General features: G+C 42.6%; 1 protein-coding gene across 1 annotated transcript in view; it reads left to right on the forward strand.

Annotated features, from left to right (window-relative positions):
- The window catches only part of rab26 (RAB26, member RAS oncogene family), a gene marked incomplete at both ends in the record, with an annotated part of 90833 nt that overhangs the window by 16791 nt on the left and 46626 nt on the right, over nt 1-27416 (forward strand). Inside the window, 3 exons of the mRNA XM_079182328.1 lie at nt 12971-13012; nt 15088-15154; nt 25699-25751. Coding sequence (XP_079038454.1) covers nt 12971-13012; nt 15088-15154; nt 25699-25751 — 162 coding nt within the window. The remainder of the gene's footprint in view (nt 1-12970; nt 13013-15087; nt 15155-25698; nt 25752-27416) is intronic.

Genomic DNA, 27416 nt, shown 5'->3' on the forward strand with positions numbered 1-27416 from the left:
TTAAATCTTTGCTGAGAGTTTTGACAGTGAGACAAAGAGGGAAAGAGAAGGAGAGAGCCCCTGTGGGTCTGTAGCTATCCAACCCCTAAGCCAGACCTCTCTGAGACAGCCAGAGAGAAGTATCTCATTTTACGAAGCTGGTCCACAGAGGGAATAGTCAGTGTTAAGGAGGGGGTAAGACTTGGATTGTTAAATGGGAAGTGAAGGATGAAGAAAGACGGTGAGGTGAGGGTCTTGTCTCTTGAGTTTGATGTGCGAACAGGAACACAAGGCTGAAGATGTCACAGAGATATCACAGAGGTCAGGGCCAAAGCACAGCATGAGGTAACAAGAATCTAGGGATGGGGAGAAGGAGGGAGAAAAGGGGGGGGGGGGCTGAGCAGGGAAGATGGCATTTTGAAAGGGAAGCTGGGGGTTATGAAAAGACCAAAACAGGAAAGAAGTAGAAGTACAAGTGGGAAGAAACGAGAGCCACACAGGGTGACAAATCCAGGATGAGCTGGTCTTATTGCCAGATGCAGGGTGTGAGCCTTTCTCTGCCAAACCACTGTAACATGAGTGGAGAGGAGGAGGAGGAGGAGGAGGAGGGGTGGAGGAGACTAGGACTTCTGGTCTGGGAACGCTCAATGTGTGTGTACATGGGTTAGGTGTGTTGTTTTACTGTGTTAATGGCTAGTGCGTTGTAGCCTATTGGACCAGCCTTTTTGTCTGATAAATGCTCTGTTTAATCTACAGTAATTATTCAAATGCACCACTCACTTGGCTGCCATAGCTTTTGTTTAAAGTTACCCTTAAAAAAAACAGTCAAATACAGTAATATTTGCCAACAGATGATCTCTGAGTGTGATTCAAAAACATCTCGACAGCGTGGCCTTTTCGCTGTATACAGAACTAATTTGACCCGAGTCAATTGTTGCACTGCTGTGCACAATCTTCCACTTAATGATGAACCAGAAGACAAATCCATTTCTACGCGAGTCTTTCAGGTGATATCGTTCCTCTGAACGTTATTCTAAGGGCAGAAAATGGGAGGTAGCAGGTATTGCTGAAACATGCAAACAATTGGTATTCCTTTCCACTGTGGACATGTAGGCGTCATTAGTGTCCTTTTCTGCACTTACCAATTATCTTCCATCTCACCTTTTAACTCTAAATTATATCAAATAGCCTGTTTTGTGCTTTGGTTGTGTCTATTGTTTTGTTTACGGCATGTGATATGAATCAATGCTCTCTTAATTTGTTAAAGCTGCATCAAAGTTGCACTTTGCAATGTTTTTGATATTATTAATAGACATACAAGAGTTCTGTCATAGTTGTAAGAGCGAATTCTCACCATCTCTATGGTTCCTCTCAGCTCTACTGAGCTTTTTACCATCTTTAAGCCTACTGTTTTTTATCCCGCATTTTTACCGTTTTGGCTCATCAATCCCCCCAAAAAACTCTCTGATGAACCCATTGTACATTACCTGTCCAGCATCAATCCATAAACAGACAAAGTTAGCAACTCACTGGTGAACACAGTGGAGCATTTAGCAGCTACAGAGTCACATATTTCCCTTAGCAGTTGGTGGCGACCAAAGCAAAAGCCAAAAGCAGATATTGGACACAAACCCATGAATGCTAATGTTGATCTGTGTATTCTGGAGATATGAACTCAGGGGGTGACTGTTTCCAAACACTTTATGAGGTGATGTCAGTTTTGCGTTTGTAGCTTGTTTCCCTGCCTCCAAGTGGCCAATAAAAAAGTAAATGAATGCTGTTTTTTGAGTATTTAAAGACTTTTCTAATACTTTAGTATTTTTCTAAGTAGAAATACTTTGCTACTTGCCATACTGAGTTGCACCTCTGGTGTGTCTTCTTATACCTCAGATTGCGGTCGTATAACTTCTGAGTGAAAGTTTTGCCATTTGTGTTTGAATCGGCAAAGAACTGGTGGCACATAACGATAAGGTAATATTATAATTTCATGAGCTTTGATGCGATAATTAAGCACTTAAGAGAACAAAGATCCCAATCAAAATCAGCAGGGTGTGTTATGCTTATTACGGTGTAATACCAGGGATTCATTGATTTCATTTTGTTCTGGACAGTTAAATAGGTCCTTCATTAACAATATTTCGGTGCAGGGCCAGCTTCTTTGACAGACAAGAAAAGTGGGTGTTCATGCTACAGTGCTTTATTTGAACCCAAGGCCAGTGAGAGGAAATTACTTTCTTTTATTTCCTTTTATTTCGGAACTTTTGATTTCAGTAACCCCTATAGAGGACATCCGTCATTGTCACGCAAGTTCCTACAGCAGTTTCTGTATTCATCTCTCGTTAAACCACTCAAGGTTTTCTCTTAATTTGTCTTTGCCTGAGCCCTCGTTTCCTTCCTCAAAACTTGAAGAGCCAGCATGCCTAAATAATGAACTCTCATTAAGTCAGCACTAATTAGACGGTGTACTGTTGAGATATGCATGGGTAATGTGAAGGTGTTTGTGTGTCTTAAAAGCTTTTTGATGGAGTTTGCTGGCAGTTTCACTGTTTTCCTCCCGGTAGTGAAGTAGAAGCCATGAAGGGAGAAAATTGTCAGATCTGCTGCTTTGCCAGAAAGGCACCTGGCCATTGTTCTATGCTAGATATTTATTTGACAGCTCAAAGTTGAAGTTCTTACCCTCTGGCTTCGCTCATTAGAGTTTACGATTTATTTTGAGTTAATTCAAATATAATAACATAGGTGGGTTTATTACAATTTAGGGCTTTTTTATGTTCATGCTTTGGACCCGATTCCCATCAGTACTAATCACATTGTGCGTTAATTGCCCAGATCTTGCAACGTAGCAACATTGCTAAAAAAGTAATCAGCGAGGGCAGGAAACATGAAAAGGCAGATGGCCTGTCAACATCAATTTGGGACCAATTAATGTAATTTAGACCAATTAATGAAAAGAGAAAATAAGCAGCAGATGAATTATAACTGAAAATAAGTGTTGGTTACAGTTTGCATTGGGGTGTGGGAGCTGCTTCTAGTGCACAATACTACTGTGAATGAACGCATCCAATGTACAGTAGATGCTGGTAGAGGACCTAAAAGAACGGTTCAACATTTTGGGAATTACTCTTGTTCACTTATTTGCCGATGGTTGATGATGAGAAAACCGATACTAGAATCATGAGAAGCTGGAGCCAGCAGCTGGTTAGCGTAGCTTAGCATGCAGAGTAGAAACAGCTAGCCTCCTGCACCTTCGTCCAAAGGTAATAAAATCCACAGACCAGCACCTCTACAGCTCACTAATTAACATCTCATTTTATTCAATCTGTACAAACACTGATGTGTAAAAATGATACGCTGTAGTTTAACAGGGGGTTTGTGTTTCGGGACTATTTCTTGGCCTGGCACAGCCACTTTCTAGAGTCTCCTCTAGTTGCCTGGCAACATCACTGTGACGGCAAGACTCCGGGTGGCCGATGAGCCGTTTCGCTATGAAGCCAGTGTGGACAAGGCGTCGCATAAATCTGCCACACCGCTCCCTGACCTCGAGATGTTTCTCCGTCGTCGTCTCCTTGTGTTGGTCTTTGTTGCTGTAACACTTTAGCGCACTTGGTTGCGGCGCGTCTGATGTGTCGGAGAGGCCGATACACACGATGCCACAGTGTTAGTGCAGCATTTGTAATGGATCGATCAATACCAGCGAGTCAGCTGATGTTACACCGTCGGTTGTTGATATTTCTGGTGTCCAAACCTCACTGCGGGCACTCTGTTGTAGAAATGATAGCAGAGAGTTCTCAAAATGAATGAATGAAACTTCAAAGCAGTTCTTTTAATTAATGCCAGGGCAAACAAATGAACACGGTTGAGTGGGAAAGCCATGCGACAGTCACGGTAGTTTTTGCTTTGTTTGGATGACTTCTTATGGGTCCTGATTATCCATATGTATTCAAAGTACGTGCTGTTCAGGCAGCTTGATTGACAGTTAGCTTAGAGCTGTCTGATGCTTGAGGCTGCTGATGAATATGGATGGTCATTTGTCAATAGCTCAACATTGTGTGTAGTTATTTTTTTTTTAAAGATACTTTATTGTTGCATGTTAACCTTTATGTAACAGGATAGTGTTGAAATAGTGGACGTTGCGGTAATGTGGCATGTGTGTTTATTCTCAGCCCGTATGTCTGTGTGTGTGTGTGTTGTCTTTTTATCCCTGTAACTATCAAGTGCTTTTGTCTTTGTGTTTTATTAATTGTTCAGTATGTGTGGCTGTCGCCGAATATGTGTGCGTCAGTCTTCCTTACTGTCGTTTGCACGTACATTTTTGTGTGTGTGTGTGTGTGTGTGTGTGTGTGTGTGTGTGTGTGTGTGTGTGTGTGTGTGTGTGTGTGTGTGTGTGTGTGTGTGTGTGTGTGTGTGTCTACTCCGCACAGTACACAAAAAGTGCGTCAGTCTGTCAAAGCCCATTCCACGATCTTCCACTTAACTGCCTCCATCCTTATCAGCTAACACACACACACACACAGTCGAAATTATGACTTAAGACCTTTTTGTGTCAGCTTTCAGCATTGATTTCCTCAGCTCCCGATTGAAGCTTGTTATTTTATTTTTGGGACGAAGGGCCAAAGGGAAATGCGCGCAGCGTTTCGTAAGACATTTAAACCAACACTGCACGATAGAGTGTCTGCATGGTGGCTTTGGGCCTTTACAAGTTTTCTGAATTTTTGTTGTGCTCCTCCAACTGGTTTGAAGTTTGCAGGGCTTAAACCTGTTTCATGCTTGCTGTGATCAGCGCGGCTCCCAGCTGACATTGGGCGAAGGCAGGGTTCACACTGGACAGGTCCCCAGGCTGTAGAGACCGTCATGCTCACATGCACACCTACGGGCAATTTAGAGTCATCAAGTCCTCTTTGGACTGAGCGAGGAAGCCGGAGAACCCGGAGAAAACCCACGCTGACACGTGGAGAACATGCAAAAATCCACAAAGAAGGGCCGTCCAGCCCGGGAATCGAACCCTTTTGCTGTGAGGTGACAGTTCGAGCCACCACACCCCCATGCAGCCCTAACTTGTAACAGTGCATTCTGTTTTATAAGCTTATCATATATGTTGTATGACCTGTAAAATGATAAACTAGTTAATGTGTAGCTTTTAAATGAAAGAAGTGGAGTAAAGAGTTTAATAATTGCCTCTGAAATGTAGTAAATTGGAACTATAAATAAGAGTAAAATAGGCATAATCAAGTATAGTACAAGCACCTCTGAAAGGCTTAAATTGAGGCGACGACTCAATGAGCTACAATCCTGAATGAATCCTTTTTATTGTAATGAGCTGGCTTGCGTTGACCCACATTAGTGTAATCTAATTTGGATGTGGTTCAAGGTGTGTAGGCTGGACCGCAGTCATCCTTGAGCTCACACTTAACTCTCTGTGTTTTTGTCAACTTGTTATTATGAGTAATGTGGATGTTCTTCCAAAAATGACCCTGGAAGACTGTAGTTTTCTGGTGTAACAGATGTCTGTTGATATTGTAGATGGGGAGAAAACAAAGAGAGAGAAGCTCTCAAAATCGCACACAAACTCTTTATTTTCAACCTTTAATGTTTTCTTTAACTCAGACGTCCTTCTCTCCGCTGGTCTCTACTTTTATTACTTTGGTTATTGAGCAGCTCTGGCAGACCTCATCATTAATATAAGGGGATCGAAACGAGAGGGAGAGTAAAAACAGACCAAGTAAGTGAAGAGGTCGAGGGTACAATGAGAAAAAGAGGGTTAGATAAGAGAGAAGATGAGATGGAGTTGGAGCATCGGGTTATTGAAGAATCATTATCGATCAGCAAAGCAGGTTGCTGCTTATATGAGTGGGCAATAGTAAGAGGGCGGGAATGTCTGTGATTCCTTCACAATGAGGATGATTTGTCAACATAAAAGTTTGAATTTTAACTTTGATTTAAGTTCCTATTGATGACATGTGTGTGAGTTGTTTGGTGCATGCAAAGATGGAATTCCACCATTTTCAGAAGCGCTGAACAAAGATGGAGGGACCTGGGCCCGGATTTATCCAACATCTCAGTATTTGTGCTGAAAATTCAACTTGGGCTAACAGTACTCATATTTCAGAGTTTGACACAAGAGTTATTTATGAAGACCTTTACACTTGCTCTCATGGCTCAGGACTAGTCCTCATAAAGAGGGTGACATCACTGTTTTAAGACACTCAAAGCCGCAGAGCAGAAGTTGAGATGATGCTTTGTACAGCTGCATTTGAAATACTGTATTTACAGAAAAAGGGTACCACTTTTGAATGTGTTTGTTTTATGTATATAGGCAAATAATGAAAGTAACTTGATTTTTAATAAATAGCTCGTCATTTGCAGAACAGCTTTTAACTCAAAACTGTCAAGCAACTCAATTGGCCTTAAAAGAAAATAAGCTGGACTCTGCTGCATTAGATGATGCTGGTCTCTAGCTGTGTGGATTTTTTGGGAACTCTTAGGAGCTGCAGTTTTTATTTATGGACAAACTGTAACCTACTAACTGCCATGAGACTACTTCACAATGCGAGACGTGAGCTGTCCAATCGTCCCCGTCTCTGACCAGATTGACTTGACAGTAGACATTTTCTGAAACCAAAATAGTTTTCATGTCGGCTCCATGGGAGGAAATCTAGTGTTGGTATGTAGGCTTGTTGATTCATTGATTTCATTGTCCCGGGCCATATAGCGAGTGTATCTGCCTGTTGGGAGACTGGGACCCTTGATCAATCAATGTAGATACAGTTTATAAGTTCAAAAGACATCTACAGCGGCATATTTATGTGATTTAAACAGCTGTCTATGCAGATCACCTTTCACTAAATCCAACACAAACAGACAAAGATGTTGGGGATGATGGCTATATGATTATGGTGTTTATTATATTTCATATCACGCATCATATAGAGCTCCTGTAACTTTCACCAGCAATAAAAAATGAAATCCCCCCCCCCCCCCCCCAAATATTACAAGGATTACGGTAATGAGCTCAACCCCGCGGTAGTCTCATGACCGTGGTATCAAGGTAATGCGATTTCACCACTCACAAAGTTTTAAAATAGTGCATTTTGACCTGATGATGGCATTAAAGTAAAAGTCAGGGAATCAGCAAAGTCGATACGATTCACCCTCTGGGGACCAAGAATTGGTGTACGAAATTTTCAATGCAACCCATCAAATGTTTCAGTCTGGGCCAGAAGACAGACATTGAGAGCCACTCACTACCACGGCTAACAATATATCTGTCAACTATTTTCACTCTGCCATCAGTACTTACAGCAACGGATACATATTTAAACTATGATTTAGCTAAAGGCAGCTTGGGGAAATTAGGTGCATTAAGAATTATCAAAGATTGACTCTCACTGGCCAAATTGTTGGTAATGCCACACAATCGACAATACTGCAACAAAAACACCATGTCTTGGTAACTTCTAACAGGTTAGGACTAGTTTTTATATCAGCAGAAGTACAATAAGAGTCATTTCATGGGCTAATAAAGTTAATATCTTACAATTTTAGGGCTATTCAGGACTGGATTCCTGCTCTGAGACGCCCACATCTTTGGTTTTGTGTGTGTGTGTGTGTGTGTGTGTGTGTGTGTGTGTGTGTGTGTGTGTGTGTGTGTGTGTGTGTGTGTGTGTGTGTGTGTGTGTGTGTGTGTGTGTGTGTGTGTGTGTGTGTGTTTATGTCTACATGAGTACAGGTGTGTTGGTTCACATATGTGTCCTTGTATGTAAAACCAATGCCCAGCCTCTGTTTGTTTTTCCAGGTCAGTAGGTATGAGCCTTTAGATTCAGTGTAAATGCCACATTAAGCTGGAGATCACTGTTATCTTTATGTGTAGCTGTTTAAGTTTTTATAAGTCAAATCAAACTTTATTTAAAGGTTGCCTATATCAAACAGGAATTAAAAAAAATATTTGAAGACAACACAAATCATATGAGGAGGCTTGATCTCTTAGGTCTCTGATCTCCTCATGTATAAGGAGAAAAATACAACACATGGACCATTATTTCCTGTAATTTTTTAATTTCTACATAAAGCCTTCTCCTATCTTCATCTGCTCATCACAGAGAGCTGACAGATTTCACATCAAAGCTGAAACATTCTGCCGGATGGTGTCGTGGACTCACAGTTATATAAACACCCAGCCTACACACAGTGTGTAAAGTACAACACGAGTAACACTTTTCTGTCGCTGTAGCACTCCATCACCGACCCCTGTTAGTCCTGCTTCCATCAGACATTAACACAGACGCCTTAGTTGACTCCTACATGAAAAGAACCCACAAAAACACCTGCATATTTCAACAAACTACCAGTGAGTCAGAATAACCATTTCTGGTTACTTATGATGGCCTTGAAATATGCGCTCCTAGCAGCTGAATAGCAAATGGGTTTTGGAATGGCTGCACCTGTAAATCTCACCCAGTGTTTCATTTCTTTTTCAACTTCAGCTTCCTCTTTTTTCATTACACATCTGGGCAATGTACAACGTGGTTATTATTTTTAGTTATATGAAATTATTGTATCAGATCCCGATAAGTTCCCCTATGAAGAATCGGCGCAGTTAAACCCAGGAAATAGTTGTGGCACAATGCGCTGGCTGTGAGTAATGCTTGCCTGGTGGTAGTTCAGGGTTTAAGTGTTAAGCGGGTCTTTTTCTTGACCTGTGCTCTGTTCAGACACTTCTATCGGACACACATTCCCTCTTTGGGAGACAGTCAGACATGGGATGTTGTGAGGGCCTGTTTGTGGCACATTATGAGGTCAGCAAGGCTAAAGCTAAGTGGCTTTAACCTCCTGGCCCCCATTGGGGAAGAGACTGCAAAATTGATGGCCTGCAGTTTTGGTCTGACCCATGGTCATGGCCTTGTAGTTGGTTGGTGGAAGGGAATTCAAGCACTCAGTTCAGGCCACAGAACAGGCCTGTAATAAAAACAGGGCTGTATTGGTAGAGGTGTGTGTTCAGGTGCCGGTGAGATGTAAAATGATCTAGCCGTTCAAGTAAGTGATCCACCTGGAATTGTGCTTGCACGTATTAAGTCCTCCACATTAAATCAATCAATCAATCAAAATGTATTTGTACAGCACTTTTTAAAATGCAACAAAGGTTGCCCAAAGTGCTGCACATACAGTAGATAAGCAGTCATACAAACAACGACTGGATTAATAAGAGTAAGTGACATTAAAATCAAGACAAACTGACACAAATCACACAAAAGTGCCATGTTAAGATCAAAGGTGACAGGCCAGTGAAAAGAAATAGGTTTTTAAACGACTGAAATGACAAAATGTGTTTTTCGGCAGGACGACTGACATTGTCAGTACCTTCCAAAAAAAATCTTGTTTTATGATGCAAGTGGTTAAGGTTTGACAGGCACAAAAACTACTCATGGTTTGGATTAAAGTTACTTTAGTTAAAGGGAAGCTTCGTTGTCACGGTTGTAATACCAAACGCTAAGGTTCAAAGACGATCTTGATTTGAGAAACCAGCGTTGACGGTCTGCTGGAAAATAAAACCAACAGAGGTTTCCCGTGTTGAAGTCCAATATTTTGTCCACTCATGATTCCAACGGCTGCTTGAGGGCTTTGTCACTTGAATGCAAACATGCCATTTTGGGGCACTTGCTGGAACAATTGATACCGTCTTCTGCTTGGGAAGACAGTCTCCTGTTTTATCAAAAGTCAACTTTTTTTGTCGGAGAACCCTTCATGCTGTTGCACTCAGCGGCCTTGGCGGAGTGACTGTGATTTTCAAGCAGGGCTGTTGTCCGTCTGAAAGCGAATTTAGGCTTATAGGCTTAGAGAAAAATTTAAAAAACGTTATGCATTGCAACTCTTGAGTTTTGGTGCTGGGTTAGGCTAGAAAAGCCATTGATGGAGCCATCCTCCTTACATTTAATAACATGTATTTCATTGAGCTGCTCAGAAATTAGGGAGTGTCTCAGATTGCTACAGTAATTAACGTTCTAGTCTGTAACTCTCTCTCAACAGCCATCATAAAAGACTTCTCCTGAGCTTCTATGGGCATAGACCCGCTGCAAAACCTAATTGTTTGTTTCCAGAGGCTGCCCTTGGGCAGTTACTCTTTCCAGGCTTATATTGCAGTAAACATGCAGCAAATGCTTCTTCGAAGATGTTAAGTGTTTCCCATTTGTAAGGTAAACCAACTATAATTCACCGTGCCCCATGCAATATGGATGAAATGCATTCAGAATGAGGGGAAAGTACATTGCCTGTGATTGGGCCAGTTGCTCAAGGCGTCAAAGCCACCAACACAGCCTCAGGATCTACAATTTGACTCTAAGGCAGAGAACTGGATGCAAACCCTTTTGGTGCAGGTGATGCATCATTCAACAGAGTGACCACATAATTTAGGCTTTATTTGCTCTTGTGATAGCCTTATTTTCACACGCACACTGTGCTGAGCCACCTGCCTGCAGGATCGCTCCAGCCTGTGATTTGGTACTCAGTTTTAATATAGTCCACTTCAACCTAGCCAGCAGTTATTCAATTCAATTTGATGGAATGCAGTTTTGCGTGTATGACATGCTTTTTAACGTCGACTGCCTCCTACTGTACCCTCCTCCTACTATATTCAGCCGCTTTCTATCATAAGGTCACTTGCTTTCTTTCATGCTGAGGTCTTCTTTTTGTCTGACCTGCCAACCTGCCCGCTGTGGTTAGTTGGGTTTGAGAGGAGATGCCACCTCAATAAAAAAAAAAGAGGCTTTTTCAACTGCGAGTGAAAAGCAATCACAACTTCAATTTCTCTGCTGAGTATGGGCCAACAGATCAGACCCCAAACGGTTTTCATCTGGGATTTTGATGCAGTTATCTGACTAACCTTCACTTTTGGAGAGAGTGAACTATAAACTTCAATTCATGTCACATTCATCTTACTTGTTGTAACGGGTTCTTCACTTGGAGAAAAAAAAAAGACTTCCTTCCATCCATTATCCGTAACCACTTATCCTATTCAGGGTCGCGGGGGGGGGGGGGGGGGGGGCTGGACAGGACAGTACTGGACTATTGGTCAGCTTGTTAATACTCAACTCTAAGAGAAAATGCTAAACCTTTTTACCATAGTTTCTATTCCCAAGATGTGCATACTGTATCCTCAGCACTGGTCTCAGGGTATATGAGCAACTTAAGCAAAAAAAGTTATTGTATTCGCATTAATGGGTCCAGGGGGGGACAAACATGTAGAAGTTTTAAACTGTTGAGTCATTTGACTGGTTAACCTCCAGGTCTGAAAAGGGAGGCCATTGCGGAAGTGACCTAAACTTGCATTCTTTCTACTGGCCAGCAGGGGGCGACTCCTCTGGTTTGCAAAACGAAGTCCGATTGTATAGAAGTCTATGAGAAAATGACTACTTCTCACTTGATTTATTACCTCAGTAACGATTTTAAACATGAGTTTATGGTCTCAATCTCTAGTTTTAAGTCTTCTTCAACACAGCATGATGTTTATTTAGTAAAGTATGGCCCCATTTAAAGTCAAATAGACCATAAAGCAGGGTATGCTTTAGGATGGGGCTACCTTGTGATTGACAGGTCAGAGTTGTCGTTGTTTCCGCCTTACAACTTTAACCCTTTCACAGTGTGTTTTCAGTTCATAAAAAGTGATTGTAACATTTTGGTTGCCTAGAAATGTCTTCATTCAGCGTTCAATTGTACTAAGTTCCACCTTCTTGTATTACTTCTAGTTGCAAAAAGCGAACATTGGCGACAGCCAAAAACTAAGATGGCGACTGCCAAAAGGCCAAACTAGAGACCTCAAAACAGCAGTCTACAGGCCAATGGTTGTCGTCACTGTGAATACATCCACTTCTTATATACAGTCTGCGGGATACCATGTACTTTAGATTTTTTTTTAAATGTGTCTTTATAGTTGTGCATGTTAACTTTAGGACTAGAAAAGAAAGCAACCTCCAAACTGTTAAGATGGCGAGTATCACTCTAACTTGAACGTGATTGTGCTTACGCAGTTCCCCTGAGATCTTCATCCTCTGCCCAACAGAGACCTCAGAGCATGTGACTGAATTTGCAAATCTCTGGTCTAATCCTCCAAGGAACACCAGAGTGTATGCAGCCTTAGCATCTGCATGCAGAAATTCTGCCATCCTGTTCTGCTTCATCCTGATAGGCAGAATATCGGATGACTGTCAGGATAAAGCAAATCTATAATGCGTCCGGGGATCATCATCCTCATCAAGGCACAGACGCAGGCAGCAATAGCATCCCAGCAAGCCATTAATGGACAGCGATGTGCGTCGGATTTACCCCAACAGGGGATAACAAGACACGTTTAAAATGCAGAGACACACATGTTTCGCGCTTGCACCAGTTGAAACCTGTCTCCCTGTGAAACACAGGGCTGTTGATATTCCCACCGGGTCCTGACCGAGGCTTTGTGCTCATCAATCTTGTTTGCCAATCGTATCACATGCCGTGTAATGATAGATGGCAAAGTTAGATCTGCCCTCTCTTTGGTCAAATAGATTGGCTGCTTCAACTGGTGACCGTCAAGTTGGTGTCATTTTGTAAAGGTCCAGGCGACCATTTATATTCCCCATGAAAAGATATCACAGAGGTATTGGGAAGCTATTGCGTGTGCTTGTGCGTGTGCGTGTGTGTGTGTGCGCACTATGCTTAACTGCTTGGCAGCTACAGTGTTGGTAAATGATGCAACTCCCTGAAACAAAGGTCTTCATCAAAACAAAAGGTGTGTGTGTGTGTTCATTTGCATAGAACCCTAGATAGTAAGCTATATCCTTTCCAAACTCTATCTCCTTTAGAAAAGAGTGTTCCCCGTCGGCGGCCATTGAAAGCATCGTTATTTAATCTGGTTCTGAAGCCTCTGTAATGTTTTGAATAGCTGTTTTGAAATCATCTGTCTTCATCACTTTTCTGTTCCTTGCTTTCAAAAGTTTTTTAATTATGATTTTCTTTTGTCTTTCAGAATAAAGTAATGAGCATTGATGCCGTGAAGGTCAAACTGCAGGTAAGAACAATATATCTCTTTGAATCTTTTTGTCTTCATCGGCTTTCATTTCGTCAAAGTTCTTCTTTTTTTTTAAAAACAAATCACCAGCGACTGTTTCCCATGGCACACATGCCTCCCATACATCTTCACTGCCTGCCTTGGGAGGGCTAAGACGAAGGAAACGATGACTTAATGAGGCCTGAGTTAATCTCTATCAGTCAATTAGCCCGCTGCTCTGCCTGACTGAAGACACGAGGGGGAATAACAGACTTTCCATCAGATTACCAGGCCTGGAAGTTATCAGCAAGAGACAGAGAGAGATGCCGGTGAATCCTCGTCGTTCAAAAAACAGCATTAGATACTGTCTGATGAGTTTTTCACGTCAATTACACAACGCTCATGCTCTCGCTCCCTCCATCTTCCTCATCTTTAATGGATCTGTGTTCATCCATCAGTCACATGTCGAATGTGATATTTCAGGTGATTTCCCAGGGATAGGTTTCATGATAAGTTGCAGGCACATTTCTTAGAAATTGTGAAACAGAAATTAAATTAAAACATGACAGCAGAGTCCTGCACAGGTCCAGTTTTGCAAACCCGTTTCTTTCATTGCTAAATGCTCCACTATGTTCACCAGGTAATCACTAACAGGACAGGTAGCACACTGTTCATTTAGCTGAGCATTTTCAGTTGCCTGCTTCATCTGGAAACCAATGAGGAGTGAAAATATTAAAGTTGAGGGCCGTGAAACCAAAACAATGAGCTCAAAGATGCTAAAACTGTCCGTAGAGCTGAGGGCACCTGCACCAGCTGTGTGACGTGATAAGTTAATCTGCATCAGCACTGCAGCATCTGCATTTTTTTAAATAAATTTATTTTGGAAAATGTCCTCTTTACCATTTACTGGCCATGTTTTTGCCTTTGTGCCTGACTTTGTTTTAGGACGCATTCTCTTAGGATGATTTGATTCATTGTAAAGTTGTATAAACTTTATTATTCTATCTTAAATGTTTCTCCGATTAGAACAAATGACCTGAACTTAAGTTAAAAAACGTGACCAAGATCCTGTGAGAAATAATCAATCAGGAAAACAATGACAGAGACAGTGTACCAAAGCTCCAACAGGGTGTAAAGGAATACAATATGGGGGGGTCAGATACAAATGTAAATGCCCTTTAAACATCCAGTGATCATTGTCAGTGTCATTATCTTTGTAATGAATCTGCCTCTGTAAAATAATAATGAAATACAAAGCACAGGTGCAGTATTGTAAGTACGATAAGGAAAAATGTAAGGTCAGACACACTTTCTGTGTTTTCAACACACACTGTCTTTTCCTTACGCTGTTGGTGTCTCACCTTTTTTTATTTTTGAAAGGCTAAAAAAAGGCAACACCCTCCATGTTAAATACCAAGTCACTCAAACTCAGTCTCCATACACACCTCTTTAGCCCGTTCTCACTCCAAACTCATCAAATCCAATACGGCAACAGAGGCCGTACCTGTCAAACTATGACGCTCTACATGGCTGTAATTATAGAGCTCTGCAGGTATCGGTCCTAAAACACGGAAATAAGTCAGCATTTTTGCAGCTCTAGTTCCCTCAGAGTCAATGTTTTTTTTAATGGGCTTTGGGTATATGCCTGAAATAAGGTCTTTGTCTAACATGAAGATTTCAACATTTTGTTCTACGATATAAAATATGCCAATAAATACCCCCTTATTGTCGTTAGGCCTACGTAAACGTTTCTGTGTTGCGTACGTAACGTAGCCTTCTTAACTACGTAACAAACGTACTTATTTTAACCCAAAACACAATCTATAAGAATACAAAAATATATTTTGAAAGGTGTGTGCATGCAATTGACACATGCCAAACTGATGCTAGAGGGGTGCCTAGAGCATCATAGTTTAGAGCGCAGGGCCACTGACTAAAAGCTGCTGTATTTGACGAGTTGGAAGTGAGAAAGGTACTTCAGCATGTCTAGAAATGAGTTGCAGTTACCGTTGTAGCAAAATCAATGACATGCTCAATGTCATGGTGACTGATGATGATGATGATGATAAAGATGTCCTCTTGTTTTTCCATTTTAGATTTGGGACACTGCTGGACAGGAGCGTTTCCGGAGTGTCACGCACGCTTACTACCGCGATGCTAACGGTAGGATTCCTCTGTGTTGGTTTCTGTGAGCCTCTTTGATTGTGACTGACATCCTCCCCTCTACTCTCTATTATTTCCTCCTGACACAGCCAAGCTGCTTCGAATTATGTCTCACATCCCTTGTTTACTTCAAACGTGTGATTGACAACGTCAGTCTCGCTGTTGCTGCCTCTTTCCTGTTGGGATAGCAAAAAAAACACCCAAGTTGCAACTGATTTGATTGACTTGTGTGTGTGTGTGTGTGTGTGTGTGTGTGTGTGTGTGTGTGTGTGTGTGTGTGTGTGTGCAGGCATTCGCCAGAGGCTCTGTGGAGTGCAGGTTCCCTTAAGCGAGAAAGGCTAACCACTGGGTGGGAAAATGAGCCTGCCTCTCACACAGCGGGTGGGGGGGGGGGGGTGTACAGCTATGAGCTAGTCCCATGTGTGTGTGTGTGTGTGTGTGTAGCAGAAATATCACGAAACAACCCCGCTGAGTACAGATAGCAGTGTGCCTCAGGGCCAACCTCAATGAGCAGGTGTTGTGGGACACACACACACACACACAGACACACACACACACGCTGCTGTACACGTATTATCTCAAACTAGAAAACCATTCGGCTGCATACAAAATAGCATCGTAACGGGTGTTTTTATCTTTATGTACGAGTGTGTGTCTGCATGTGTGTGTACAGGTTTATGTTTAAATGGGTATGCACATGTATAGAATTACATGTGTTTTCACGTTATCTGTAACTGCAGTGTGTGTGTGTGTGTGTGTGTGTGTGTGTGTGTGTGTGTGTGTGTGTGTGTGTGTGTGTGTGTGTGTGTGTGTGTGTGTGTGTGTGTGTGTGTGTGTGTGTGTGTGTGTGGCCAGTTGCCCGGTGTTATTCTGTTCTGTCAACAGTTTAGCCTCTGTGATCTTTAACAAGGCACCCAGGGAGTATTCCCCGAACCAGCTCCTCCGATTTGTCCGTCTGTTACTGACTTTTAAATAAAGCCCATTCGGTCTGACGGGCAGGACCGGGGGAGAAGAAGCAGCGAGAGTGCAGCTGTCACGGAAGCAGTCAATTCCTGTGAGCTAATGGATGGGTTTTTCCGTGACTCCCGACATTGAAATGTAAAGATCCGACAGTCCGAGGGCTCTGGCGCGTTGCTCAGCATCGACAGGTAGAAGTGAGCGAGTCCGATGTCTTGAAAAAAGACTCAGCGATTGCTGTGCCTCGACATTAAATCTACATTCCAAAGCATGACGCATCCATTTTGGACACAAACACTGCCAAAAATGAATCATTTAAATACTTGCAAGGGGGTTAAAGTCTGTAGTTATTATTAGTAAATGATTCATTGATCCATATGAGTGTGTGGCATGGTGCAGTTTTTCCCTCACTAATTATGTAGATTAAAATCTTTCTTGGTATTTATCATTCTTTTTCATCTCGACATGAAACAGTAGCCGGGCGAGTCCTCTCCTTTCTCTCTGTGGCAGATATTTCTCGGGAGCCCCTCCCTGTAGCCCAAGTTTTCTGCCACCAAACGGCTCCACCGCCATCTGCCATTAGTTGAGAAAGAGATCTGAGCGCATAAGGTGCTAAGCCGAAAAAAGTGTCCACGAGTCTCAACGACAATGTCAAGTGAGCCAGCCTGCCAGCAAACAGGAACGTCTCCAGACTGCCGCTGATGTCACCACTCAAGCTAAAAAAGCATATTCTTCAAATGAGTCATAACTCGTAGTCCTTTCTTATGAATACACGTCTGCTTAGCGGGCTGTTTCTCTCGGTTGGAGGCGGATGTAAACCCAGCATCACAGCATATTTCATAAGTCATACCTAGTATGAATCATCTGATAAAAAACACCGCAGTGCAGAAAGTCTGGCAGCAAAGATACATGTTTGGCTATTTAAGAAGTTTCTTGGCAATTCCAGCTTCCTCAAATCTGTATCTTGTTATTAATATTAGTACTATTGCCACTTAACACAACCTGTTAATCGCTCAGATGTGGGAATGCTAAAACAAAGTCTTGAGGGGGCAAGCAGGAGTAGTCCAAGTGTTAAGACAAAACCGAGAACCACACCGAGTTTGTGATTTAACTTTGGTCATACATTGTGCACACACTCAGTTTTCCTGTTCAGTGAGGGATGACCCACGTCACTACGACGCTCAGAGCAACTCTAGGATTATAAAGAGCGAGAGACGGTCCGCTCAGGGTCACGTGCGAAACTAAAAAGAAATGTTGACATTCATGTCGCGTTGAGTACGATTGTGTTGTGAGTCACATGAGTCGTTCGTCAAGTTCACGTCAACCACGCTCTTTTCCCTCGACCTAACTTAGTGGTTTTGTTGCCTGAACCTAACTTCCTGTGAAGTTTATTTTTGAAAAGACACATGACGAGTGCAAACTGCCCCGCTGTCCCTGCCTCGACACTAGAGGGGCAGCTGACCAAGCGTTGGTATTTGAGGAGTTGGGAGTGAGAATGCGACAACCTCGGAAGCGTACAAATGTTACAGTTTAAAGCATTTAATGACATCCCAAATTGATACTGTGCCCTTAAGCAGCTATTGCAGCTATTATTTTAATCCGCGTTGGCCCCAATCTCTGCTGTCATCAAAGCCTTAATGAGAAAGCAAGACGATCCAGACAGTGAATGCAAATGAGCTGGTTGTTGGCCCATCTGGTGTACAGAGCGCCAAGAAGGTCCAGAACCCCCCCCCCCCCCCCCCCCCATCTTCCCCAGTGGAGCTGACAGTTCGCCGTTCCAACAGCATGGAGCCAAACCGCAGGGTGTTTAAAAAAGAGGACAAAAGCAGACCCAGTGGGGGAGACAGGTAATGAAGGGGGACAGACGGGAAAGGGAGGGACAGAGATGTAAAATAGGAGAGAGGATATTGAGAGATTGAGTGGGACAAGGTAAAAGATGAAGGAAATATTATGAAAGATACATGTAATCTATGAAATCACCAAAGGAAACATGTTCAAATATGCAAACCACCTGTCTTTAGCCCTCCAGGCTGGCTGAGGCTGGAAGCCCAAAAAACGAAAAAAACAACAACTGCTGGACGAATCCCCCAACGTATAGAGAAAGAGAGCAGGAGACATTATAGGGTAGAGAGAAATCATTATAGAGCTTTCAATGGAAGCTCGCCCTGTAATGAAGTGGCATTCGGCCTCTGCACCCTATTAAGAGTACAGAGGCAATAAAGGATAATTGAATTCAAGGTTGTCAAGAGCGCTCTCAGGTGAAAGAGGAGAGTGAGCAGCCCCTTCACACACTTATCCTTCATGACGAATGATGTGCTACTTAACGTGTTCCTTAAAAGTATAGTTTTGAAACAATTTTATTTCTGAGGAATCACCAAGTGAGCAGCCTGTCTCCACCGTTCCCTCTGTGAGAGCAGTCACTGTCTGACATAGATATAGCACATGTTCTGGTGATGGACCTTTCCGCTTGAAATGAAACTCCTCTAATGTCCTTTTACCATTACCTTATCGCGGGAAATAAAAAAACATGATGAATGTTAAGGAACAGAATGACAGAGTTAATACATTTCACGGCACGAGTTATGGCTGCCTTACATATGAATGCTTCAAATGATGGTATATAAGATTAAAAGGGTTGTGCCGCGCTGTGTTGCACAGAATGAGGCGCTTTGGCTGCTTTGTTCCCCTATTAATGGCCTCCATCAGAGTCGGCGTCCGACTCCCTCTCCCCTAGATAGCTTCAGTTCCACCAGCGTCTGTAACTCAGCGGATATCCTCACAGAGGGTTTCTTTTATCCTCTTTCGGAGTTATTCCTTGAGGTTTTCTGTCTATATTCTAAGCCCAAGTGGGGATTCGAACCGCTCATTAATTTCATCGAAGTGAAACTATAAAGGAAGTGTTGTTCTTCAAGTGAGGCAAGTGCACAGGAAAGTCACCCTACCTGATAAATGTCAGTGGCAATTAAGTTGTTGATTATTGATGTGCAATTATTCTAGACCGAGACAACACAACAATCAAAAAACGATTCTACAACTACAGCTCCCAGGTCGTTTTGCTCGTGTGCAGTGGCGAAGACTCGTGGGTGTCGTATGAGGCTGTAACGGTTTGCGTATTCATGCTGAACCGTCGTGGTACGGGGGGGGGGGCAGAAGACATTGTATCTAGATTGACACAATACAAATTAATACAGCTCACATGTAGCCCACAGCTAACTGACTCCATGGCAATTAATCATCCTGATGCTGTGTCCAGGTACTTCACACGTAATGGGCAGCGCTCTGCTATTAATAGCTTCTCACCTCTTGCTTCGACCTGTTGTCGACTCTGAGTGCCACAACGCCACCGACATGGCGGAAAGGAGCAAAGGACACGAGAAGAGAGAAAAGTCGTGACAAACGGCGACTGTGGGTCTCACGGGGACTACCTCAACTGCATACCGAATCAGTGTCATTACCTCATTATGTCGCCGCTCTGCTCTGCCCCATCCCATGCTGCCTGTATCATCTTTTATTCCATCTTCTTGGGTCGGTACTTTCGTCACTAATGAGCGACTGGAGGCCTTAATCGGCGGCGGTGGCGGCTGATTGTGGGGGCGAAGCCTGTCCCATCTGAGGCGGGAGGATGGACAGCGGCAGAGGAGAGGAGAGCTGAGCGGAGGGGTGAGGGAAAGTGATGGAGGGAAGAGTAAAAGGGAAGGAGGGAGATGGATGGAGAAGAGGGATTGGAAACAAAACATTGGAGGTATTGCTCCGCTAGCCGTGAGCTGTGCGATCCGTCATCGAGCTCTCTCTGTGTGTCTTTTTCCTGCGCACACAGAAACACACGCGCCTTTCTGGCTTCCTGCATATGAAAACAGATGTGCAAGGTCAGAGACAAAGACGTTTCTGAGGCTTTATTCTCTGTTATCTGTGTGAAGTGAGCTGAGAGGAAGCTGGAAACGAGGTGTGTGCGCTCGCTAATGTATCTCCGTTTCTACTCCCCATTGAGCTAATTGTCCATACAGTATAATATCCGTCTCACTTAATCGCCTTCAAATATTGATCCAGCTATCATATTCCGCATGCTTTACCTGTTCATTTCTCTCTTAACGTTTATCCAAAAAGGACTGGCTTCAAACATTAAGCTGTCACTACGCCTGGTGAATTCAGCAATCGCTTGTCGCCGGGATTGAGCCGCCCCTCTGTAAGATGGAGGCCGTAGAGTTGGGAGCCCTGCGGGCCGTGCTTAGCTCGGAGAAGAGGTAGAAATGACAACTGCTGCTGGAGCTGTCACGGGAATAATGAAGGTGATGGGAGGAGGGGGACGCCGGTAGCGATTTCAGATGCTCACTCTCGTTTTGTCATACAGCGACATCAATGCCGGGGCAGCAACTTGCCTGAGAGAGTAAAGTGAAACTCATCAGTCAGATATCACACACACACACACAAACACTGGCTTTTCATTAGAAGATGTACTGTGGAGCAAGGTGTGTTTTTAGTTTTCAAGGTACTTTGAAGGTAGACGAGGGACTTTTGGTACTTAGCTGCTGTTTGGAAGTTGATAGAAGTATTCTGGCAGCAGTTTTAATGCCCAAGTGAGTCGATCTGCAAAAGTCACCTCTAAACCCCAACTTTATTTTTGTCACAATAGGGAACTTCTCTCAAACTGCAGAAGAAGCACTCGTATGCTTTACTGAAAAATACTGTGACAGTAGAAACGCTATCAATAAGACAGACAAGTCAAAGTACTGCATTTAATGTTTTACTGAAGTAAAAGTACACCAGTATTGTCAGCTAAATGTACTTAAAGGATTAGTTAGCCATTGACATTTTGGGAAATATTCTTATTTGCTTTCTTTATGAAAGGTACCACTGCATGCTAAATATGAAGGTGCCAGCAGGTGATTAGTATAGAGTAGCACACATAATAGAAGCAGGGTGAAACAGCTACCCTGGCCCTGTTTTCAAAAATGCCTGTCTAAAAACTGCAAGCTTTGTCTTTTTTACAGGGAGTTTCATGCTGACATAAGAGATGCAGCGATTGCAATTTTGTCCCTCTGATTTTTGATTTTAAGAACTATATTTGACGACAAGCCTCCAGACTTTCTTCACCACCATCCCAAAAAATTATTTCAGGTCAATTATTTAACCATTTAACCATTTAACCATTTGTAATCTCTTTCCCCCTGCTCTCAGTCTTTATGCTATTAAGCTAAGATAACCATCACTTGGCTTTAGCTTCATATGTAGCGGACAGTCCTCTCATCCAACCATCCATCTTTCCCAAAGAATGTAGCTCCTGTAAAGAGCTTTTTCACCCTGGAGATTGAGCGAAATAGAAATTTAAAGCAGCGAAATGGAAATAACTATATAACTATTTTCCACATTTTGTGTGATTTCTTGTTAATCTGTGACATTGTTTTTGCCTGTAATACTCCTTTGGTTTAGGATGCATGCCAACACTCCCTCTCTCTATGCTGTCAGCCCATCATATAAAGGGTGATGTGGTTAAAAGTAGTTATGGACCAAAGTCACAAAACCCAAGGTGTTTTGCAGGCCTATGTGTATTTCATATTTATATGTGTATTCCTGCCTGTCATGTTATTTATTTGGCGTACATTGATGGGAAGCAGAGCAGCCAAGGTCAGCCAGTGATTATTTACACAGATTATCATCTTAGAGATGAAGGATGGCAGTGCTCTTTCTGGATCACTTCACTCCATCAACCTGCAACCCTTCCCGCTCAGAGTCTCCTGCAGGTACTTTGATCGTCACGGGAGTAGTGGCTCACAAAGTCAAATCCTGCAGGCGTCAATGTGTGTAGTGTTGGTGTGCCGGCGGGTTACACGTGGGTTGAAGGTTTTGTTGTTCTGTTTCCAGGAACATGGAGCATAAAGCACAGTATCAAACAAAAATATAAATGCAAGTTTCTACTAACTGCCCATGATAACTACTTTTAATTGTGATAAACAATGTTACTGTCATTTTAATACCATTTATTGCATCTGATATAATAAATAATAGAATAGAATAATAATGTAATGTAAAGTACAACCTTTCAAAGAGCAATACACTTTTAATTATTGAGACATTTGAATGTGAAAAAAAATATTTAAAAAATTCGAGGTAAACAAGACACGCATGTAAACACGACGGCCAATCATTTGGGCCGAATGACATGATTGGACGCCTGATTGGACGACCTACCTACCTGTCTACCTACCTGACTGCCTGCGCTTATTCTGCCTGTGCACTCATTGCACATCACCACAAGAGGCTAGCTTGACATCTGTGAGTACTAACAATAGTCATTTACGTAGTTTACGTTCACATTGATATGTTTACGTTTTTAATGATAATTTTGGGGGTGTGGCTTTGGAGGGAGACTGAAAGTGATGGGTGTTTCCTACTTGTCCGCTTTCTCACTCGATTTAGCGACTTTTTGAGTTAGTGCTGCTAGCTCCTTTCATTGGAAAAGAGTTGGCAACACTGAGCTGGGTGTTGGGTTTGATATTTTTTTATAATCTACTTTACGCTGGTTTGTTGCAATGCTGCTTTTGATCATATATATATATATATATATATATATACAACTTTTTTTCTTCTTAAAACAGCCATTATTACAAAATTCTAGAGGAATGCACTTTATATTCTCCGTCAGCCTCTTTCATTAGCATATTTTATTGTCATGATGGTCTCGTCTCTCCGTTTCTCGGTGAGGTTAAAAGGCCGATCCATCAGTATGTCTATCTCCCTTTGCACGGTTGATGTTGCTCACCTTTTTGTCTCTGCCTGTCTGCATCACCTGCAGTCCTTCTCTCACCATCACCGCCTTCTATATTTCTCCGTCTCTCCCTCTGCCCTTGGGCTTGACTTCTCCCGTCTTTCAAAGTACCGTCTCCCAGTCCTGTGCATTCTGCTTTGCAACCACAATGCAGCTGCCTGCAATGACGAAACCCTCTGCGTCTCCTCTGCTGTGAAAAAGTTCCTAAGCATTGTCCAGCTTGTGCGACGTAATTGGATTAGGGGAGGGTGAAAGATAGCAACCCCTTGTGGTTTACTCAGATATTCTGGTGAGTGATAAACAGAAGAGCCACGCGAGAGGAAATGAACTCATGGGGCAGGTTCTCTCACTCTCTCTCTCTCTCTCTCTCTCTCTCTCTCTCTCTCTCTCTCTCTCTCTCTTTCTCTCCCCCTCTTCCTCCCTCTGTCTCTTTTTCTTTACTCAGTGTGTTTTCTCAGTTTGACACAGCCGGGCCACGCTCACGGTGATAACGACTCATTAAACACTCTTCACGGACTTGTCTGGCTGGAAGAAACAAACAAATGGAGGGCTTAATCCAAAATAGATTGGTGAAAATGCGGCCACGGTTGAGGGTTGGAGAGGACCGAGAGGGAAGATGAAGTATACGTAGAGGTTAGAAAACTATGTTGGAATGAGGACGGGGAGTGATGTAAGTAAAGGAGAAGATGGTGCCGTGGATGTAATTAGCTTAGGCTAATCATCCCAAGTGAAAGTTGATCCAGCTGAGAAAATGAGTTACAATTGCCCTGGTAGGTGTAATGAGTTTTTCTGTCTGACAGAGCTTTATGATGCACATCCTCCAGCTTGTGCTGAAAAACACCTGAGGTGATATTCTTCTGCATGGCAGCGTGGTGCACTTGGAGGTAATTAGAATTCACATGGGTGGTTAATGTGCGATACTAATGCTGTGTTCAATGGTAGTGCTCAGCACTTTGCTCAGCTAGCAGTTTTCTTTCAAAGGTCAAACAACAGGACATGTCGTGCTTTTGATTTATTTAACACATTTACATCATTTGTTGCAAATTTGCGACTAAAGAGTGGCCCAGTTCTGAGCAAAAACTGTTTTATGGTATGAAATAATGGCATGAAATAATTGAACAGGGCATACATTCCCCAACGCTCCACAAGCTCTAAATCGCCATCAAAATGCCCACAGTGCTCGACAAAGATAGGATACATGTGTCTTACAATGTGAATAAATCTTGGGGCTGCACCAGGAAGTCCACATATATAAATCACAAAACGTTTGTGCCTTCCAAAACCTTAACAAAATGAACATTACAGCAAAGATTCATCGACAGATTTCTGATCTGTCACCTCAGTTTTAAGGTTTGTTCAGATTTAAGCAACCGAAACTCCCTCAACAGTCTTAACACAAGGTCCATGCAGTAGTTGTTCCAGAACTTTCTATCGGATCAGCAGATATTTGCCCATTTGTCATGGAATTGTAGAAACTCTTAATTTCCTGTCCTCTGAGCACTTGAAGGACTTCAAGAGTGAAAGTCCATTCTTGAACTTTGAAACAACAAGTTGACAAAACAATCTCACAACCATGCCCATTGAGTATCTTTAGCTACTTACAGGTAGGGAAAGGTCATGGTAATGGTTCAAAGAAACCAATGCTGACGTTTGGCAGGAGACAGGATGCATTTAGATGTCTTACCAGACCTCGGTAGGTGCTCTCAAGATCTCTGCTCTCAAGGCTTGCAGCTTGAGGCTACATTTGCCACTTTTAGCATTTTTATCACATTCTTCTTTAAAAAAACGTCCATTGTGACTTAAGTTATATGATGCAATCCAAAATATGTCTTTGAACCAATGACCGATCCTGACGTTTTTCTGGTGAGGACAGTCGCCTATGGCCTAAGTAAATCTTATATCTTTTAATTTTGAAGATTTCTTGCAAATACAAATTTTGAGATCTTAGCTCCTAGTGTCTTTTGCTTTTATGGGGGTACTGACCTTTGCTTTCTTGCATTGTAGACCATAATGGCAAATGGGAAAGGGCTTGACATCACACTCCCAGTACTGCAGTATTCACCATAAGTAACTAGCATTACTATTTGTAAGCAAACATCTCATAAAAACATCATGTTACAGAAAACCGTCCTGAAGAGGCTTCTTTAATTGTGTTTATTGTTTTGTCATGCTGCTGTCTTTACTGTGTATGGATGGATGGATGGATACTTTATTCATCCCCAGGGGTCCCCCAGTGTAGGCGACATTGACGCTGTAGGCGGGAAATAACATCAGCTATCAATGCAAATTGTTGTTTGTCATTGCTAATAGATACAGTAACTCTGTTGCTGGATCAAAAGCTTCCCATATAACGACAAGGACGCTGAAAATAAATGGCTACGCAGGTTTGCTGCTTGTGACAAACTCTGGCAGAGATGAAAGACAGAATTACAGAGCATTTTAGGCTGAGGATGAAAAGAAAATGATGCTGTGAAAGATAATTGGAATGAGAATACAGGGAGACTTCACTTTGTTATGTTGTGCGATGCCATGATTCATCACAACCTTGAGCCATGTTCACTTACATGTTTTCCATTTCATTCTCATGTCCTCACGCTCTTTGTCAAGCTTTATGATATTCCCACAGCAGCGTGGCCATGACCAGTGTTTGTTAAATTACTCACTGTAGCTATTCGTGAATTTGTAAAGTATGGATTGATAATCGCCAGCATGTTCCCCATGAGCATTCTATCATCTAATGACTCTCTAAATCAGATCACTGATTGTGTTTGGAACAGTCAGGTACAGGAGCATTGCTAATGTTTTTACTTCTCTCTTTCCTCAGCTCTCCTCCTCCTCTATGACGTCACCAACAAAGCATCCTTCGACAACATCCGGGTAAGAACAACCACACTCGGACTTGTCTGTTCACCACTCATCCCCCCCTTTTGGGCATACTGACCGAGTGGCCAAAATGAGTTTCCTCCCTAGTTTGTCTTGGCTCACCGCCAAAAGATGGGTAAGGAGCTTGGAATAGATCCGCTTCTCCCTTGCATTGAAAGGAGCAAGTTGAGGTGGTCCGCACATGCACTAAGGGTGCGCTGGAGGGATTATATGTATCATCTGGTTTGGGTAAGCCTTGGGATCCCAGAGGAAGAGCTGGAAGACGTTGCTGGGGAGAGGGATGTCTTGGCTGGGGATGCTCCGAGTCAGCTCTTTCAGTCCTGATACCTGAGCTTTGGGTATCGGCCAATACAGAGTACCAGTCTGATACCAGTGTTACATTAATAAGCTGTTTGCCTGGGATCATTCTTTGGCAATCCAATACCAGATCGGCCCATTACACTGATACCCGATCCAGCTGTTTGGGTCAGTATCCGTGCGTCTCTTGTCTGGACTATCCAGAGAAGAGGCGGGAAAATTGAATGTAGTGGCTATTTTGTATATTAACAATGTTCAGGACTATTTCCACTCTTTATACCAGCAATACATTGTCTGGTTGCCTGAATTGAGAGGGTGCAATGATTCATGGGTGCTTGCAATCACTGAAAGAACAAATTCAATGATACCTAGTGCTACATACTCATTCATTGCCCCTCTAATATGTAGATGACGGTGCAGGTGAATGGTGCTGCCTGTTTGAGAGCTCTGTAGATTCATGTTGTCTGACACAAATTGTAGATTAGTATATTTCTTTGGACAACAACACCATCAATCCAATGCTGTATAATGTCAAATGATTCCCCTTCATGTAAACAAAGCAGAAACATAAATTCTTTTGGATAGTGCTCACTGAAAGTCTTTCTTCCACTGGACGTGCAGTTGAATACAAAAGTGCTCAAAGTGATGCGTGGAGGTCCCGCTGTGCTTTCTACTCGCAGCAGGGTTCGGATGATGAACGATGACCCCAGTGGCAACAAATGATCATAGATTAGAGCTCACTTTTTCCTCAAATGGAGCCATCTCTTTGTAGTCGCAGCATGTCTCTGCTCCTACTGTGATTATCCGGCCATTTCCTGCCCCATTTGGTGCCTCTCCCCTCGTCCTATGTCTGCGCATTACTCTCCTTTGATTGGCGCAGAGTGCAGTTAAAGGCGGAATATGGCCATTACAAGAGTGTGTTTCTCACGCATAAAGGAGAGTAATGGCTCCATAGCCGGCTGTCAGGTTTGATGCATTTACATCTGGAGACTGTGTGTGTGTGTGTGTGTGTGTGTGTGTGTGTGTGTTGCACAACTCTTCCCCATTACACCAAACATATTACGCTGTTTTACCCTCGTCAAGTTGGTGTCTAGGGTTGTTTTCAGTCAGCAGCGTATTAAATTACTTTCAGGATCAAGACAACGCACAAGACGAGAAAAAATGACCATAAATCCACAACAAAGTGTATTTTTTCAACTTACTTTTTTAGAACTCATATTGTTTCAGTAATTATCTTCCATCTGGTATTATTTATGGTTCAACCTTAACTTTTAGCCTCCCACCTTTTAGAAACCGATGCATGATTTTGTTCAAAATGTGTGAGCAAATTTGGAAAGATCCATGAATCGTAATTTAAAACAA

The sequence above is a fragment of the Pholis gunnellus genome (assembly GCF_910591455.1).
Source record: "Pholis gunnellus genome assembly, chromosome: 21".
Classification (NCBI taxonomy): Eukaryota; Metazoa; Chordata; class Actinopteri; order Perciformes; family Pholidae; genus Pholis; species Pholis gunnellus.